The sequence below is a fragment of the Prionailurus viverrinus genome, unplaced genomic scaffold (assembly GCF_022837055.1).
Source record: "Prionailurus viverrinus isolate Anna unplaced genomic scaffold, UM_Priviv_1.0 scaffold_45, whole genome shotgun sequence".
Lineage (NCBI taxonomy): Eukaryota > Metazoa > Chordata > Mammalia > Carnivora > Felidae > Prionailurus > Prionailurus viverrinus.
Window position 1 is genome coordinate 2007130 of NW_025927610.1, and position 18727 is coordinate 2025856.

General features: G+C 43.3%; 1 protein-coding gene across 6 annotated transcripts in view; it reads right to left on the bottom strand.

The window, feature by feature from the left end:
- Positions 1 to 18727, bottom strand: part of ADD1 (adducin 1) — an 87400-nt gene that overhangs the window by 40444 nt on the left and 28229 nt on the right. For all 6 annotated transcript variants that reach the window (XM_047847188.1, XM_047847191.1, XM_047847186.1 and 3 more), the window contains 2 exons: positions 5291 to 5505; positions 453 to 615 (listed from right to left, as the gene is read on the bottom strand). In XM_047847188.1, the coding sequence (XP_047703144.1) occupies positions 453 to 615; positions 5291 to 5485 (358 nt within the window). In that variant the 5' untranslated portion in view covers positions 5486 to 5505. The remainder of the gene's footprint in view (positions 1 to 452; positions 616 to 5290; positions 5506 to 18727) is intronic.

An 18727-nucleotide genomic window follows, 5' to 3' on the forward strand; every position in this document is an offset into this window, starting at 1 on the left:
ATGTGTGCAATGCTTCACAAGCATTGTTTCTGATTAATTTTAGTTCACAAAAGGTGTGAGAAGCCACCTAAAATGTCATCTGCCTGAGAAATAACAGTTAATGGCTCATAAAAAAGGAGCCCTCTACACTCAAGACATTTTCAGACTTACAGACTATTTTTTTACTGTAACTAAAATATTAATTTTCAAAAATCTCAATTCTATGTATTACACTGTATACTGATCTATTTCACGTAAAAAACTGTCAGGATTTTTTTTTTTTTTTTTAAGTACGCTTCCCACCCAGTGTGGAGCCCAACGTGGGAATTGAACTCACGACCCTGAGATCAAGACTTGAGCTGAGATCGAGAGTCGGATGCTTAACTGACTGAGCCATGCAGGCGCCCCAAAACTGTCAGAAAATTTAACCTACAAAACGACAGAACATATATGCAGAGTCAGGAGCTACTCACTCATGTTTAAGGCAGCCATCCCTCCTTGCGGAGCTGCAGGGTAGACATTCGGTACGTTCGTGGTCATAAAATCTGCAATCTGCTGTAATGCCAACAGGCCTGTGGGATTCTTCCCCTTCTTAAATTGTTCCTGTATCATTGATTCCAACTCTTCGCAGAAAGCCTAATTAGAAGCAAATTACAACAGTGAGACACTATTTCTTTTCTGTTCCTTGGGAAGGCACAGGTAACTATCACATAGACCCGTTTGTTTGTTTTCATCCAGTGCTGGAAAAGTAAGTGGATATTCTCATATATTACTACTTGGAGCATAATCTGCTACATTCTTTCTAGAAAGTAATTTAAACAGTACAAAAGCTTAAATCTTTGAACATTCTATTGCTGATAATCTTTTCTAAAGAAATAATCAAGACATGTCCAAAGAATTATTCATAGGAATGTTCATTCTATCATGAATGACAGACGGGAAAACGGGTGATGTTGACATTTTAGACAGTGGAGAACTGACTGAACACACTGGCCCACCTCACGACAGAATTCCCTGCACACATTCAACACAAGAGGCTGAGAAAAAGGAAAGGACATAAAATTGTTCCTGATATACTTTTGATCGTGAAAAGGTTAGAAAGCAATGGAACCTTTTTCTGTAAGAGAAAATATGTATCTAAATATAGAAAAAGACTACATTAACTACATCAAAATGTTCATTACAATTATCTTAGTAATGGAATTATTAGCAATTTTCATGTTGTACTTTGTGCTTCTCAGTATTTTCTTCAAAACAGATTTGTTTTCAAAATAGATTTTTTGAAATTACTTTTTAAAAGTTGAAAAAGGAACCCTAAAACATTTGTCCTTTATCAAATAATCCTAAATTTTTTTTAAAAATCCTAAATTAGGCAAAAGGATTAAATTGGGTGAATAGTGACTTTCATATAAAGTCACTACTGAAACAATACAGATTTATAGCTTTCCCAAACCACAATAAAATAATTTTTTATATACCCTATAAGGAAATATCTTAATAAATAACATTTAATGTGAAAATGTGAACTCACTGAATCATTATCCACCCCTGATTTTAAATACTCTGAGGGCTTCTGGATGATTTTATATTAAAATATACTAAACTTTCTTCTAGTTTTCCACTGCCTCAATGTAAAGCTGAAAAGGTATATTGCCAAGGGGCAGTCTAAATAGAACTATCACTTGCAGGACGCAAGCAACAAACAAACATACCACATTTAATGTAATGGTATAAAAGAACGTCAAGAACCAAGAGCTGCTGGAGGAGCCCCTATTTACTGTATCATGAGAAATAATGTCACAGATCGTATTCTGTGGTAGTCAAGGAAGGAGGGAAAAGCTGACAGGTGCTCTGAGTAAGAAACAGAACTAAATCCACAGAACTCTGTTATCAATGCAGAATATAAGACACAGACAGATACGCACAGATACAGACGATGAGATACAGACAGATGCAGACAGCCTCTACCAAACATCCCAGAGTGTGCTGGCTGGGCACAGAGGAAGCAAAAATTGCATAAAACAAGCTCCCTGCCCTCACGGGCCCTCAATCTGAAAAACCAAACAATCTATTTCCACAGTTTCCAAATCCACAGACATATGTGCAGGAAGCTCAATTCAACATACAGGTACCACATATGTACATGCACGACATCACAACTCAGCACGTGTACACAGCACAACACACAGAAGTATCAGGTGCTGTTCTAGGTACTGAGATTATACACATAGAAAAAATGGTTCTTGCCATCAAGGAACTTAAAGCTTAGCAAATACAACACAAAAAGAAGACCACAGGGCAAGAGGCCCTTTGTGTCAAGAGCATCCCAGATGACTTACACGTGCAGTAAGGAGCTGAGCTTAGCGGTGACCAGTGAGGGCCGGGAGCCACCTGTCTGGATCCCAGAATCTAGCTCCAGCCAGCAGTCACCGGCCAATGACCTTGTGTGCTTCCTTGGTGCTACATCCACACCTGACTTCTCTGCTTCCTGACCACCTCTCCTCCAATGCCCCTGTCATCCAACTCACCTCAGCCTCCCCTGTCCACGATCATGCCCTGGACATGCTCTTTCCTAGGAACTGCGCCCCTCTTCAGTGTCAGAGCCAAGCATGGGTTCTCCAAACACCCCCCCCCCCCCCAGCATCCAGCTCACTCTTTTCTTCAACGCTGTCATGACCCTAACACCTTTCTGCCATCCCTTACCTTTCCTGAGTCCTGACCTCCCTCACCCAACTTGGACCCTTGGTTTAACATTATAATCATTCCCTTGCTCACACCTTCAACTCTCCACCATTTCACCCAACAAAACCCTAATCCTGGTTAAGTTCAACCCTTCACTCTTTCTATTCATGCTGCTCAAATGAGTAGAGAGGCTGGAGGGAGGGAAAAAAAAAAAAAAAAAACCCAGACCATGCTATGTTGTCTCACTATGAATTCCTGACCCTGACCTGACGCGCCCTTCACATTAACCCAGCAACAGCCCATCCCCTCACCCACTCTCTCCTCACAACCCCTGCACAATGCCCTGGGCGCATTCTCAGCAGGTGGCTCCACTTACTATTCCCTGACAAGAGAGAACCAGCCTCAAGTGTGTGCTCAAGCTCCCTGTGGCATCTGTCCAACTACCAGCATCCACGGCCATGGCAAGGCCTTTCCCACTCCCCTCACTGACTCAACTCTCCGTGCTCCTAAAACCAGACACCAGCACCAGTGCGTTACTAGAAAGCAATTCTAGGCTTTCGACTTCTGTCCTCTGTTCCAGGGTCCCACACTGCATTCAGGTTGGTAACAGCCGATGCTTACTGTGCTCTAGACAACCTGTGGATGGGGGCTTGCTCAGTCCCCAGGGCCTGCGCATGATGTGCTGGAAGTTTCCTTTCTGCACTCTACCCCTGGGGACTTGTACTTAGTTTCTTGCGGGTTTTACATGGGAAACTGCTCAAGCCAAAAGTCTAAATGTTTTCCTGATTCCTTTCTTTTTTCTTACCACCTCTTCCTCACCAGCCATCAGCAAGTCCTATGTATCCTACCTTCAAAATAAAACGCAAAACTTACCACCACCTCCTGCTTGGAAGACAGCTTTCTCCCTTACCCCATACTTTTTTTTTTTTTTTTAATGTAGGCTCCACACCCCACGTAGCTCTTGAACTCATGGCCCTGTGATTAAGTGTCGTGAGCTCTACTGACTGAGCCTTCCAGGCACCCCTACAATTACTTTTTCTTTTTTTTAAATATGTGTGTGTGTAAGTTTATAATTTACTGAGAGAGAGAGAGAGAGAGAGAGAGAGAGAATTCCAAGGAGGCTCCACGCTATCAGCATGGAGCCTGATGTGGGGCTTGATCCCACGAACCGTGAGATCATGACCTGAGCTGAAATCGCTTAACCGACTGAGCCACCCAGGCGCCCCTATAATACTCATTCCATACAAAACCCGGAATAACTTCTTTAAAAACCAAATAGCGCCATTCCTGTCTGCAGCCCTCCAATGACTCTCTCCTGTACTGTGAACACAAAACAAACTCCTGATGTGAGCTTACACAGCTTTCCAGGACCTGCCCCTCCCCACTATCCAACTTCACTGCCCCCTCTCTGTTGCCTCCGGTGCTTAGACCACACTGGTGCCTTCTGACTCTCCAGGCCCACAGAGCACACCCCTGGCTATCCTAGGAATTTCATGTCAGCTGCCCCGCAAGCTGGAAGGCTGCCCCCACCCCCACCCCCGCCACCCCTGCATGGCCAGCTCCTTCCAGTCATTGAGACTCAGGTGAGACCTCCCTTTCTCAGAGAGACCTGTTCTAACCACCACTCAATCTAATCACCCCACTGCCTCCTGCACCACACTTCTCTTTGTTGTTTCTTGTTCACCTCCTTCGAGGGGAGTGTGAAGTCCTCTCCCTGACCTGGGTGCTCACACAGGGTGTGACACATCAAATTTCACCAAGCTGTACACTTGAGATTTCTGTGCATCACTCTAAGTTACGCCTCAACAATAAGCAAACAGTAATAACGGCCAAACAAATAGAATCTGTTAGAATCTGAGACCTTATTTGTCCTGTTTACCGCTAACTCCTTAGGTTCCTTGAACAGCTGTATGCTGCTGCGACAATCAACATTAAAAAAAATTCAATGACTACCTGCCAAATGATACCTCAAAGTATTAAGGGCATCAAACAAGATGAGAAGGATAAAAAGGAATAAAGCATATACAAGGGCAGCAGCATCAACATGAGGAAACAATAAGACAGAACTACTTTACGTGGAGACGCAAGCACAAGACGCAGAGTTGGGCGCGCTTCCCACTCTCAGTGCTGACGTAACTGAAGGGAAACCCAATCAATGATCAGGCGCAGGGTAAGGCCCAGTAAGTGCCCGGCGCTAAGCTAGGTCTGGAGGAAAGGGCCCTTTTTAAAGGGTCCTGAAATAAACAGACTCTCTGGAGAAGTAGTAAGAGAGTGAAAAAGAGAAGGAAAGCACCTCCCCTCCTTGAGGACACTGAAGAGTCCTCATTTATTTTGACTGATAACGTGAACTAGACAAAATTCTTTCAAAAGCCTTGCACGTACATGCGAGGCACTGATTTCCTGTGTGAAAACACATGGACCCGGACACACACAACACAGCTAAGAGCAGACGCATCAGGGGAGGAGGAGGAGGAGGAGGAGGAGGAGGAGGAGGTAGAGGAGGAGGAAGAGGAGGAGAACAAGGAGGAGGAGAACGAGGAGAAGGAGAAAGAGGAGGAGGAGAAAGAGGAGGAGGAAAAAGAGGAGGAGGAGGAGGAGTGCACTGGTTCAGAGAGAAGGCTTCTCTTACGGGACTCTGCAGGATCATAGACACCCTCTTTTTCTGCTCCATCATATTGAAGTCCTGGCGAAGGTCCGGTGCCATGTTCCTCTCTCGCAAGTACTCCGGGTTGTTCTCATCCACCCTGTCGAAGTACCTCTCCTTGTGAGGCGCTGTGGTCGGGGGTGGCGAGGTCACCACCGCAGCCCGCGTGTCACCGTTCATCGTACAGTCTTTCTCGGCTCCTACAGAATCAACACACAGACAGCGTTGTGTTGGAGTCAACGTCCAATAGCATTTCACAGCCAGCAGCCAGCCTGACAAACCCAGCCTCCAGCGTGACAGGGCTGTGACCAATGGAGTCAGAGCCACGGCGTGTGAGGCTTCTTTGTGGCCTGAGGCACACGGTGCATCAGCCACCTCCCGCCCCTTCTACCAACCCAAGGCCAAGGGCGTCTGTCCTTGCCATTGTTCCTCACACACAACAGAACAATCTCACAAAGCTATTAAGTCCTCTGTCAAAGTGAAAAAGAACTCGATATTCAACTGTGACAAGACGGTTTAAGTCATGATGTTGTCCCACCCAGACAGGACCTACCAACAGCAGAGTTCATTTCTGGAGAAATCTGATTTATGGTATTTTTCCAAGATTATGTCAGTACTGATTTTGCAAAGGATTTTCCAAACCCATCAATAAGAGGCTGCTCACACATCTTGATTCATGCAAATGGGAAATACTCCTCATCAACATCACCTTTTCAGTTCAAAGAACGGCAGGTCCTGAAAATGTCAATGTGCCCTAATTTGTGACTAACCTAAAAGATGCCCAAATGACTCAAATTTAAAAATCTGTTATTGTAGCTACTTATTTACACTTTTTAATCCCAATCTTTTTATCTGAAATGATGTTCAAATACTAAATTATATTCTTTAACTACTAAATCTCTAGACAACACCCTTTACTAATCAACTAGTTTAATTACTATTGTTCGTATAAGACACTGAATGACAGCTTCAACTACATATATGCAGTATTTACTGAGCACCTATTATGTCTAGCCATTGTGCTAGGCACAAAAATTAATCAGACACTGTCCTCACCTTGGGGAAGCTGGAGTCACAAACTGAGAGAGGAGGCACTGATTCACAAGTCATCAGCACCAGGACAGCAGTTAAAGCCGGAGAGAAGGGGACACTGGCTAGCAGAACACAATGTGAGAACAAGGGGCAGAACCAGCACCTAGAATAGTTCCCAACATAGAGCTGTATATAAATAAAAGTTTTTGAATGAATTAAGAACAAGAAGGAAAGGAAACAGAGACAGGGTGAGAAACAGACTCAGGGGCCACAGGCAGAATTTGAATCGTGAGTGGACAACAGCTCCTCAAGCCACACGGGATAAGCAAGGTAGAGATTTCCAAGTTGATTAAATTAGCAACTGAAATGTAATCGGTGCCCCTTCCTTACACACTACACACAAAATTCATCCCAAATGGAACACAGACGTAAATGTAACAGCAAAATCTATAACATTCCTAGAAGAAAACACAAGAGTAAATCCATGAGACATCAGGTTAGGCAAAGTTTTATGGCACTGAAAGGACAAGCAACAAAAAGAAAAAAAGATGGATTGGACTTCCACAAACTTAAAAATGTTTGTGTTTCAAAGGACACATAAGAGAGTAAAAAGAGAGCCCACAGAATGGGAGAAAATATTTGAAAATCATGTATCTGGGAAGAGATTTGCATCCAGAATATATAAAGAACTCTTACAATGTAATAATTAAAATAACAATAAAAAAACTTGAGAATTATCAAGTGACCTCAGTGGATACCCCAAAGAGCACAAGAACTGAGCAGCTGAAAGGGCCTAAATTCTTGATCCACAAAATCATGAGCTATGGATAATAAGATAATTATTTTAAGCTGCAAAGTCCCAGGACAGCTTGTTACTGAAATAATGGTGCTCAGGGGAAGGAGAGGGTGTATTCCAGACACTTGGTTTTCACTTGTACGTGATCCTCTCAACTTCCCTATTTGGTTCTGTGGTTGTGTTTGGTTTTTTTTTTATTTTTTATTTTAAAGATTCTATTTTTAAGTCATCTCTATGCCCAACATGGGGCTTGAACTTACAGCCCCAAGATCAAGAGTCACAAGCTCCACCGACCTAGCCAGGCAGGCGCCCTTCCCTATTTGTTGACACATCACTGTTATCCTCACTTCACAGACGAGGGAACTCAGCTACTCAACAGAGAAGGCGCAGGGCTGGGATTCAAAGTGCAGGTCATCTGCTGCAGAGCTTTTGTTCTTAACCTGCAAGCCATACTGTAAATAATGAGGATGACAGTGGGAGGGGACAGAGGCAGCAGTGGGGGGGAGAAGGTCCCCAAAGGGATGAGAAGGAATGAAATCAATGGCCTGAGATGCTACATTGCTACATGTCTCGTAAGTCAGACCAATGCCACTGACTTTGGACTGCAATGTGAATAGCAAGGCTTTTTTTTTTTTTTTTTCTTAAACATTTATTTATTTTTGAGAGACAGAGCGTGAGTGGGGTAGGGGCAGAGAGAGAGAGGGAGACACAGAATCAGAAGCAGGCTGCAGACTCTGAGCTGTCAGCACAAAGCCTGACGTGGGGCTCAAACCCACGAATTATGAGATCACAACCTGAGCCGAAGTCAGACGCTTAACCGACTGAGCCACCCAGGTGCCCCTGAATAGCAAGGCTTTAAAGAAAAGTTTATATAAAAAAATATCTTATGGTATCAACAGCCAAAGAATCAGTTGGAGAAAACCTTTTTTTTTTTTTTTTAATAGAGATCAATTTAAATATTGTTCTTCTGAAACCTAAAGATAGGACAGAAATAATATATGCTTAAAGTGACACATTTCAAGGACTCAAAGACGAGGTATAAAAACAATCAGGGACTAAAAGTCCACACAGAATAAATAAACCCAGGACCTGAATGTAGTCTTTAAAACTTACTCTTCTCTAAACATATCTCATAAAATTTTAGTTTAATCTGTTTACTTTAACCTAGTTTGTTCTAAAATAATGATGCAAAGAATAAAATAATGGTTGTCTAATGTTTCTTCATTAGATGTAAATGAAGCTGAACATTCTGAGCCAATGAAACAAAGGTTCTATATCAAGGATAAAAGAGGAAGAAGAAGAATATGCAGTATTGTTACTTCTCTATTACTGAGTCCCAATTGGAAGACATTTTCACCAATTAATAAGGACACAGGCAACATTTTAGAGGCAACCATCGCTGGTTCTTGGTTCCCAGAGCTGACTCACAGAATCTCTCAAACACTTGTTAAAGATAAGGCAGAGATTGCTCTCTTTTTATTACAAATTGCCATGTGAATGGGATAAGACGCAGAGTGCAGACTAGATATGCATGTGTTCCCTTCCTTCAATAAGGAAGTCTATAAATTTAAATCAAAACCAAAGTATACATATTCTGAGCCTACTAATCAAGAACAAACATAATTCCATTTTTAAAGCACAAAGCTATATTTAGTTTTTGTCAGTTGTGCACTCAAGTTTCATGAGCTTAGTTTTTAGGAGCATGTTAAGACAGCAAATTTTTCTAGGAAGATCTCTAAAACTAAGTTATTACTTAATCCAAATTTTTAAAAAAGAAATGGGGAAATACAGATGCAAAAAAATTTCTGGCAACATTAGAGTATTTTAAAATAATTTAAAAGGTAGTAACATGCTCACTAGTTGTTAATGTCTAACAGTACATGAATGGTCATAACATAAATATTAAAATCTGCTCGATACAGTATTACGAAATTATAGATTCTTTGGCATAGCATACATAAGAGATTATACCATATAAGTGAAAAACTATAATTTTTCTATTCTATTCTATAATATTATCAATACTGTAATTATGATTACACAGACAAGATGACACAGTAGCACATGAGCTGTACTAAAGCTGAATAAATTGATAAAAGACAAGAATGGATCAGCATTTCTCCATCTCAATATTCTACAAAGGTGCTCTAATTTTACCTGTGTAAAAATGTTAAGATTTCACTAAATTTAGTATGTTGATACTTAAAATCACCGAAATCTCTGGGAACAATCCATTCAAATACACAAATGCACTCAACAGAACCCAAAGGTCTGGATGAGCCTTGACTACCAAGCTTGGCTTGCCCACGTGACATCTCGCACCCACCCCCTGCCCATGTCACTCCTGGACACACACTCCTGGACACGCAACTACCTCCTAATTAGTTTCTCCACTTCCTGTCTCCCAATAATCCCCACACCAACCCATTCCCCCAGCGAAACCAAGGAGTTTAAACATGTCTGATCATAGCACTCACTCTCCTGCTTAAAACCTGATGGCTAACAATAGGTCTTTAGCTGAATCCTGATCTAAATCTAAAAATGACATATGAAACAATAAGACGTCTGAACATCAACCAGTCTTGGATGGCATGAAGAAATTATTGTTAAAATTTTTAGGTATGATCTTATTCTGGTTATATTAGCTATATAAGACACACACACAGAAATACTTATGGATGAAATAACATGGCATCTGGAATTCGCCTAAAGCTTCTCTGGGGGTGGGAGGGAGGAAGAGTAAGGCTTACACAAAACAGGTAAGACTGGCCATGAGCCGGTAACTGTCGAAGCTGGATGAAGGATAAAGCAGGATTCACTATATATTCTGTATGGTCCGAAAGGCTCCATAATTTTCCTTCCTCTTAGAATAAAGCACGTCTCAAAACCCCTTACATAAGCTGGTCCCTGCCTGCCTTCAGATGAACACATTTCAGCAAGTTCTTTCACACGGATATCACTGATACTGGGATGAAAAGACATTTTAAGATTAACACCCCTTGTCTAATGTCCCATAAGACACCACTCTGCCTCATACATTATTTACTGATATGGAAATGACAAAGTATGCCCTGGAATATTCTTTCTTACCAAAGGTATTCTAGCCCAGAATGATCCATCTTGATATATAACTAAACCTTAGATCAGAAACCAGACAGATTTTTGCTTCTCTAAAATAGCTATGAGATCATTCTAAAGCTTGTGGGCAGATTCAGTTACTTCTTGGCATCTCCCTTCCGGCACAGACATTTCGCTAACGGCTACCTAGTCTGACCATTCACTGAATTTATCTCTGAATCCCTAAAGGCAGAACACTCAAACCAAAGGCTGAAACAAGAAGGTGGCCATTAACAAAATTCTCGGGATAAAGCGTGTGCTAGAAGGTCACGTCGGTTCCTAATTATTCTTAAAACATTTCTCAGGAACCATGACTGCCAGGTGATAATGAACTTCTCCATGGAAAATAAACCAGGAGGTATCAAAAATGCTCACGTGGTGACAAAAGTGGTACTTTCTGCAGGTGTCCTTGGCCATCTGACACCTAACTCCAGACAGCCTTTGGAACTGTCAACAGGAGAACAAGAAAAGCAGTGACCTCTGCAGTATCTCCCTTTATTTCTGTTATCTGCTAGTGCTTAACAGATCTCCACTACAGCTACTTTCCCCATTATGTGTGAGGCACCAGAGATAAAAAGTTAGAAAATGAGTAGATGAGAGACAAATAAATGCAATCAAACACTCTTGGTGCCATGACAGAAACCTACTTACGTATCAGCGAGGGAGAAGTGCCCAACGGTGGGAGGTAAAAAGAGCGGCGACGGTGTTAGGGGTGGAACTGTTTCCCCGCAAAATTCATTGTTTTTTCATTTTTTTGGAAATTAGGGTCACTGTAGATGTAATTAGGTAAGACGAGGTCACCGTGAAATAGTATGGATCCCTAATTCAATATGACTGGTGTCCTTATGAAAAGAGGACATTTAGATACAGACTCGAATATAGGAAGAACGCCGTGTGAGGAAGGTAGGGGTCAGCTGAGGTGACGCATCTACAAGCCAAGGAACAGCAAAGACTGCCAGAAAGTCACCAGCAGCTAGTGGAAAAGCCTGGAACAGATTCATCTTCATGGCCTCAGAAGGAACCAACCCTACCGACACCTTGATCTTGCATTTTTGGCCTCCAGAACTGAGACACAATGAATTTCTGTTGTTTGAGTCACCCAGGCAATGGTACTTTGTGACGGCAGCCCCAAGAAACCGATACAGAGGGCTGTCTGGAAAGCTTCACAGAAGAGATGCATTTAGAGCTAAGGAGTTGCTTCCAGGAGGCTCGGGGCAGGTAGCAGTCACCTGGTGGACGGGTATCTACTGAGCTTTAAAGACAGCAGCAGAGACAGCACAGTGAGCGAGCGGTCAACCACCCCCGCTCTCACGCGTCATGCCTGGCACCCCGCAGGAAGGTGCTGAAGGAGCCTTTAGTGACCTACCTGAACTGTTCTCTCTTCCAAACCTTCCAGCCCCACTCACTGTCAGGATCCAACTCAAATATATCCTGCTCTGTGAAGTGTTCCCAAGCCTCTGAGCTTGGCACTTGGCCTCCAGGGCTCCAAGGAACTTTACACTCACCTCTGTTCGGCCACTTTCAAACAGGACCAAATTATCTGTATGAGTGCTTGCTCCATCACCAGTCTGTGGGCCCATAAAGAACAGAGACACTCAATCTCTAGTTCACTTTTGTAAACAAGCCCTGGGAGAGTGTTTCGCATACAGTAGGGACTCAAGAGAGACCCTGTTTGTTCTTGCAGTAGAGTATCTGCTGCAAGAGACACCCTAACTTCTCGGGAAGGGCTCTGTGAGGTTTGTGCCCAGAATGAAACTGCATCATCAGGACACACTCAATGGAACAGGTGGCAGAATCGCCCCCCAACAAAACAAGAACAAAACACGTAGCTGTGAGAAGTGACGGAGATGTGAATCTGATTGTGAGAATCATTTCACAGTGTTTACACATATCAAGTCATCACGCTGTACACTTTAAATATATCACAGTTTTGAGGGGCACCTGGGTGGCTCAGTCAGTTAAGCGTCCAACTCTTGACTTCAGCTCAGGTCATGATCTCGAGGTTCATGAGTTTGATCCCCCAGGTCGGGGGGCGCTAACAGTGCGGAGCCTGCTTGGGATTCTCCCTCTCCCTCTGTCTCTCTGCCCTCCCCAACTTGTGTGCACTCTCTCACTCTCTCAAAAAAAAAAAAACTTTAAAAAATAAATGTATTACAATGTTGTCAATTATATTTCAATAAATCCATAGGGGAAAAAAGCTTTAAAAAAATGTGTAGTCTTTGCTGGAAAAAGTGACAGCATTTTTTTTTTAAGTTTATTTATTTATTTTGAAAGAGAGAGAGAGAGAGAGAGAGAGAGATCGAGCAGGGGGAGGGGCAGAGAGAAAGGGAAAGAGAGAGAGAATCCCAAGCAGGCTCTGCATTGTCAGCACAGAGCCTAACTCAAGGCTCAAACTCATGAACCAAGAGGCTGTGACCTGAGCTGAAACCGGGAGCCGGTTGCTTAACCAACTGAGCCACCCAGGCACGCCCAAAGAGTGACAAGCTTTTAAACAGGAGGAGCGGACACTGATGGCTAAGCTCAGACAAAGGGCTGGGACAGTGCTGCATGGATAGTCCACACCCTGTCCAGCGCCTGGGCTGGGAAAGCAGAAGAGACACAAAAACCATGGCCAAAAATTCATGATAAGTTCTTAGAAACCTACAAGTCTGGAAGGGGTGCTATGCCAGTCAAAAGAGGAGTCCCTAATACCGACTGGCAGGAGGGAGTCCAACATTGGAGCCCTCTCCCAAATCAAACAGAACACAACCAGAATCAGTTAGAAGCCCTCACTGCTCACAGTACCAGCCTCTTTCTCCACCTCCCCTCGAGGGCAAACACCCACCTTCTGTGTAAGATTCTTCTTCACAGGTTCAGGCTGAGTGTCCTGCCCTGCTTGGGGCCTCAAAGCTAAGTACAAGCCTTTAATTACTCTGATCGGATCATTTCTATTCCTGTGTCTCCGGATGTTCCCTTGCCGATGAAACTGCTCCAAAGTCCCCTTTAAAATAATCGCTGCTTACTATATGGTTAAGTGCTGATTTAAAACTCAGTTGTATACGCATTAACTCATGTTTTCCCACAGATAAGATAACTGAGGCACAAAGCAGTGAAGCAGCCAACACGAGGGGTAGCATCTGAACTCCAGCTGCCTGGCTCCAAAGCGCCTGCTCCTAACAACACCACACACTAACCTCCCCACCCGTATGTTGTCCCAGCACAGATCCAATTAGAAAAGAAAGAAAAAATAAAAAGTCAAACTGAATCAAAACAATGCTTCCCAGCCTCGTGGCCCACACTTATGCTCCTTTTAATCAGGACATGATAACCTGGGTGGGTCCTCTTATGTCCTCTCTCCCTTAGGATGAATGGTTAATTAACAAGTCCCCAGCCTAAATCTTCCACAGTTTAGTTTTTGCATTCAGTCATATACCTGCTGTTGTTCTTTTAACTGTTTTTTTTTTAAAGGTTTCTCTCTTTTTTAATGTTTATTCATTTGCGGGGGAGGGGAGGGTGCTAGCAGGGAAGAGGGGCAGAGAATCTTAAGCAGGCCCCATGCTCAGCACGGAGCTCGACGAGGGGCTCAATCCCACCACTGTGAGATCATGACCTGCCAAAATCAAGAGTCAGACACTTAACCGACTGAGCCGCCCGGGCGCCCCTAACTACGGTTTTTTAATCAACCCTATGGTGTACTATCACAGAGTCGAGTTGCTTGTTTAAGGGTGCATAGCCATAAATGGAAAAGCAAGAATTTGGAAATAAGACTACAGTTTGGAGCCTGTCCACATGTGCTGACGACAGGACCCTCCAGTCCAGGGGTTAGTGCGAGGCGGTGGACAAGCCCCTGGGTCAGACCCCAGTGGTCAGTCCCACTACTTCCACTGCAGAACTTCAACAAGGACCAAGTCTTCATCCAAAAGTAGAAATATCTCCCTAACGTAATGAATCAAATGAGACAGTGCAGCCTAGAGCACCTTGGGGGAAAAAATGAGAAAATGCTACAGAGAAATAATTACCATTTCTAGGACTCTCAAACTCCACACCTAATTGCTCTCAATCCAGCTGAGGAGAATACAACTAGGAAATGCAAGGGACGCAGGAGAGAGCCCAGCGCAGGAACTTTATGGCAGTGTGCCAAAGGCCCCTGCAGCGCACCAAGCTCCCACCCAGCTCTGTCCACTTAACAACCCATTTGCAGGTGGAAAACGGACTCTGAGTTTCAAGTTCCTGAGGCCTCAAGATGAATAAAGGGCCAAGTCAGGCCACGGACCCAAGACCACTCGCTCCAAACGCCAAGCTCATCCCTCAACTGCTGTACAAGAAGTCGAAAGTGGAACACTGGCCAGGAGCAGGAAAGCAGGGCACTCTCTCCCCACCATTTAGCACAGAACAGACCTGAAGATCGGTTAAGTGCATGGACGGTGAAGAAATACAAAGTCATCCTCCATTGCTGATTTCACAAAATTTCCTTTCGTCCAGAAAAATTATAAAGTGACATCCAGCACTTTCAGATGGCACATGAGCTCATATTGATCAGTTTACTCTCAAACAAGGGCTTTTCTTTTTTTTTTTTAAGATTCTATTTTTTGAGTAATCTCTATCCCCAACATGGGGCTCAAACTCAGAACCCCAAGACCAAGAGTTCTAAGTTCCACCCACTGAGCCAGCTAGGCGCCCCAAACAAATGTTTTTCAAGAAAAAATTCCACATGGCATGCCTGGGTGGCTCAGTGGGTTGAGCTTCCGACTTCGGCTCAGGTCACGATCTCACAGTTCGTGGGTTCGAGCCCCGCATCAGGCTCTGTGCTGACAGCTGGGAGCCTGGAGCCTGCTTCGGATTCTGTGTCTTCCTCCCTGTTCCTCCCCTGCTCACACTCTGTCTCTCAAAAATAAACAAATGTTTAAAATTTTTTAATTAAAAAAAAAAGAAAGAAAGAAAAGAAAAAAAGTTCCACAAAGGAAACTGCAATTCAGATTTCAAGAGAGGAATCTGGGAGAAAAAACTTTACATATGGTACCTCACAATTCAACAAATAACCCCCACTCCACGGGACAGTCTCCATTGCCATTACTCTACTGATCACACATTCTAAGCCACATGCCCTGAACCACCATAAATAATCAAGGGCATAACTCAACTTCATCCTCCGATAGTGCCAACGACTTTCTCTATTTTTGCTCCTTCACGGTCCCATTACTGTCCTTCAATTACTATTTTTAGTTTTCACTATATTTTTACTGAAGCCACGGACTCTTCCAAAATTTACTGTTTTACTGAAACAAGACTCTTCCTGGATTTCATTCTATGAGAGTGGCTTACAAAGTAAGGGTCTGAGCTGGATTTCTGTTTCTTTTTCTGGGGGGAGGGAGAAGGTGAGGAAGTCTGGCAGGGTCATACAGAAGATTAAAAATACTGACCACAAAAACAAACAGTGTTTTCGGAATGTAATGGTCAGTCACTAAATGTTCCTATTTGTGAAGTAACTGGTTCCTGTGGAAGACAAATGCTAAACAGAAGCTTTGAAGATAGTCAACCAGGGCTAAAAGACGGAGGGCACGTTGCCAAGTGCACTAAGAAATGCATATTCCACACACGCGAAGGTCGAGCTGCAGGCTCCTTTATTAACTGTGGGACTTCTGAAAACAGGGCCAGGTTTTTCTCTTTGGAGCTGGTCAGGAAGTACTTAAAATCACAAGCATAAGCCTAAGTAAAATTCTGCCAAAAGTATATTCTCTGAAAAGTAACTATGCCTGCTGACGGAGAACGAAAACCCTTTTATGCTATGCTTATAAGCATACAAGTTTTTTGATGGTCTAGTTCTCACAGAAATAAGGATATACTGTCAGGTGCAAAAAGCAAAATACAAAGAATGATATATGTGTGGTGGCTTTTCATGAGGGAGAGGAGGGGTAAGAAAAATACCTATACTTGCTTGTATTTGCATAAAGAAATGAAAGAAGAATATACAAGAAACTTAAAATGGTGGTTTTCTTGTGAGAAGTGAGAAGGATCTGGATAGATGGAGGACAGAGATGGCCAGGAGAGTCTTTACTGCTCATATATATATAGATATATAGATATATAGATATATAAATATATAGATATATAGATATAGATATAGATATAGATATAGATATAGATATAGATATAGATATAGATAGATTTTTTTTTTTGAAGTGTAATTTATAGGGGCATCTGGATGGCTCAGTCAGTTAAGCGTCTGACTTCGGCTCAGGTCATGATCTCATGGTTTGTGGGTTCGAGCCCCACATCAGGCTCTGTGCTGACAGCTCGGGGCCTGGAGCCTGCTTCGGATTCTGTGTCTCCCTCTCTGCCCGCCCTCCCCCACCTTGCACTCTATCTCTTGCTTTCAAAAATAAACATTTAAAACAATTTTTTTGATAAAGTATAATTAAAAAAAGAAAAATTTTAAGACATAACACCATGACGAACATAAATAATAAGCATCACTGAAGGTATAAAATGAACAGAATACACAGTACATTGTATTTCCAGCAGCACGATGATACCAAACATTTGTTTACAGCTTACAGTTTAATATATATTGTTAGATGTTTTAGTAGGGTGGCCCTTTCCTGATTTTACAGGTGACAAAATGTAGGTGCTAAGAGACTGTCTCATCCTAAGCGGAGACTGCAAGAGTTGATAATGTGGAAGGTTAAACGAGCCCCTCCCAGCCTCTCCTCCAAAATGATTCTGTTCATATCAGAATCATTTATAACCCAATATTTCTTTACATCAGTAGCGGCTGATTAAAACGGGAGTATTTGTTTAAACCCATATTGGCTCTAGTTTGCAGCCATGACTTCCATCTTGCCAAACGCACTGGAGTTCCTGCCCTACAAGTACCAAAGGTCACTTCCTTCTCTAAGGAAGCAAATAAAATGCTCTTCAGTGTTAGAGAATGACAGACAAGGCTTAGCGCTAAAGAACAGGCCACTAATCGCACTGGCCTTGAAGTCTGTAGCTATTAGGGGACATGGTCCAGCTTGCTAATGGGGAGAGACAGACCAGGCTTTATGAATTTTCGTGGTCTAACAGCATCTCGCCCTGCTGTCTGGGGCACAGGAGGTCATCCTTAAGTGTGTTAACCTGAGGAGTTAGTAGGCAGCACAGCAGACATGAGGACCTTACAGCCTTTCTGACTCAATGTTGTAAAGGTCTCTGCAGTAGACCCCTTAACTCTGACCCCTTTGTTTTATAAATTTTTTTTTTGTTTATTCATTTTTGAGAGACAGAGGGAAACCGAGCATGAATGGGGGGAGGGGCAGAGAGACAGAGGGAGACACAGAATCTGAAGCAGGCTCCAGGCTCCGAGCTGTCAGCACAGAGCCCGACGCGGGGCTCAAACTCACGAACCGTGAGATCATGACCTGACCTCAGTCAACCAACTGAGCCACCCAGGTGCCCCTGACCCCTTCATTTTAAAAGCAGGAAACCTGAGGATCAGAAAAGTAGAAGACTCGGCACACAGGGAATCACTGGCAGAGAGCAGCAGCCTAGTGTATGTCTAGAGTCAATCAAGGCCAAGTGAGAGTTACGAATTGTGTAATCCTGGACAAGCTGCTTTAACTTCTCTCTGGGACTCAGTTTCCTCATCTATAAACTGGATGTGGTGACGGAAACCTTGAGGGATATTGTAAGAATCCGAAATGCTGTCTGGAGAGCATTTAGCAGTGTTTGGCAGACAGGGCACGCACATTAACAAGCAGCTATGATTACTGGACTCACCTAGGACACACGTGTACACACATAATTTATTTCTCATTATCACTATCACTATGTTAACATCCAAAAACCTCTGAAGTCTTTAAAAATTCTGGCTGATATCTGAAAGGGGAAATTACGAAAAGCCTTAATAACCATAAACCAAAAAGAGGTCAAAACCAAATTCAGACAAAGGAAAATTATGCCTCAAACTGCATACCTTCATCAGTTTTTACTTTGCAAAATGGTGCCATTTCAATAGACAAGACATTACTGCAGTGGAGGGGACAATCCCAACTTGAAAAGGCTCTGCACTTAGCCCGCAGACAGAAGTGACAGACTCTGGCAGAGGGGCCAGGCAGTTGGCACGATGAGTAAGTGGCATGGTGCATTCGAAGGGGAGAAGTGCTACGGGAGGGGGCCGAGAGGACAAGGAGGTGGGGAGCAGGTCCAACATTAAGGAGGAGGGCGGAAGAGGACTCTGGAGAAGGTGACATCACCCTCACCATAATGGTGAGGGCATCCAGACACTCCAGGCACAGGGACAGCCAGAGCCAAGGCCAGGAATGAGGACCGGCATTTGCCTGGGGATAAAACAAAGTCTGTTTCTCATCATTTTCTTTAAGCATTAAAATATTTCATTTACATTCTGGTAAATAAGCAAACAAAGACACGAAAAGGTCCACTCAACCTTAACGTGTCCCAAACAGGACTCTTAATCTTCCCCTAGTCTTGTCTCCCTGCTTCTACCCTCAAACTCCTGTAAC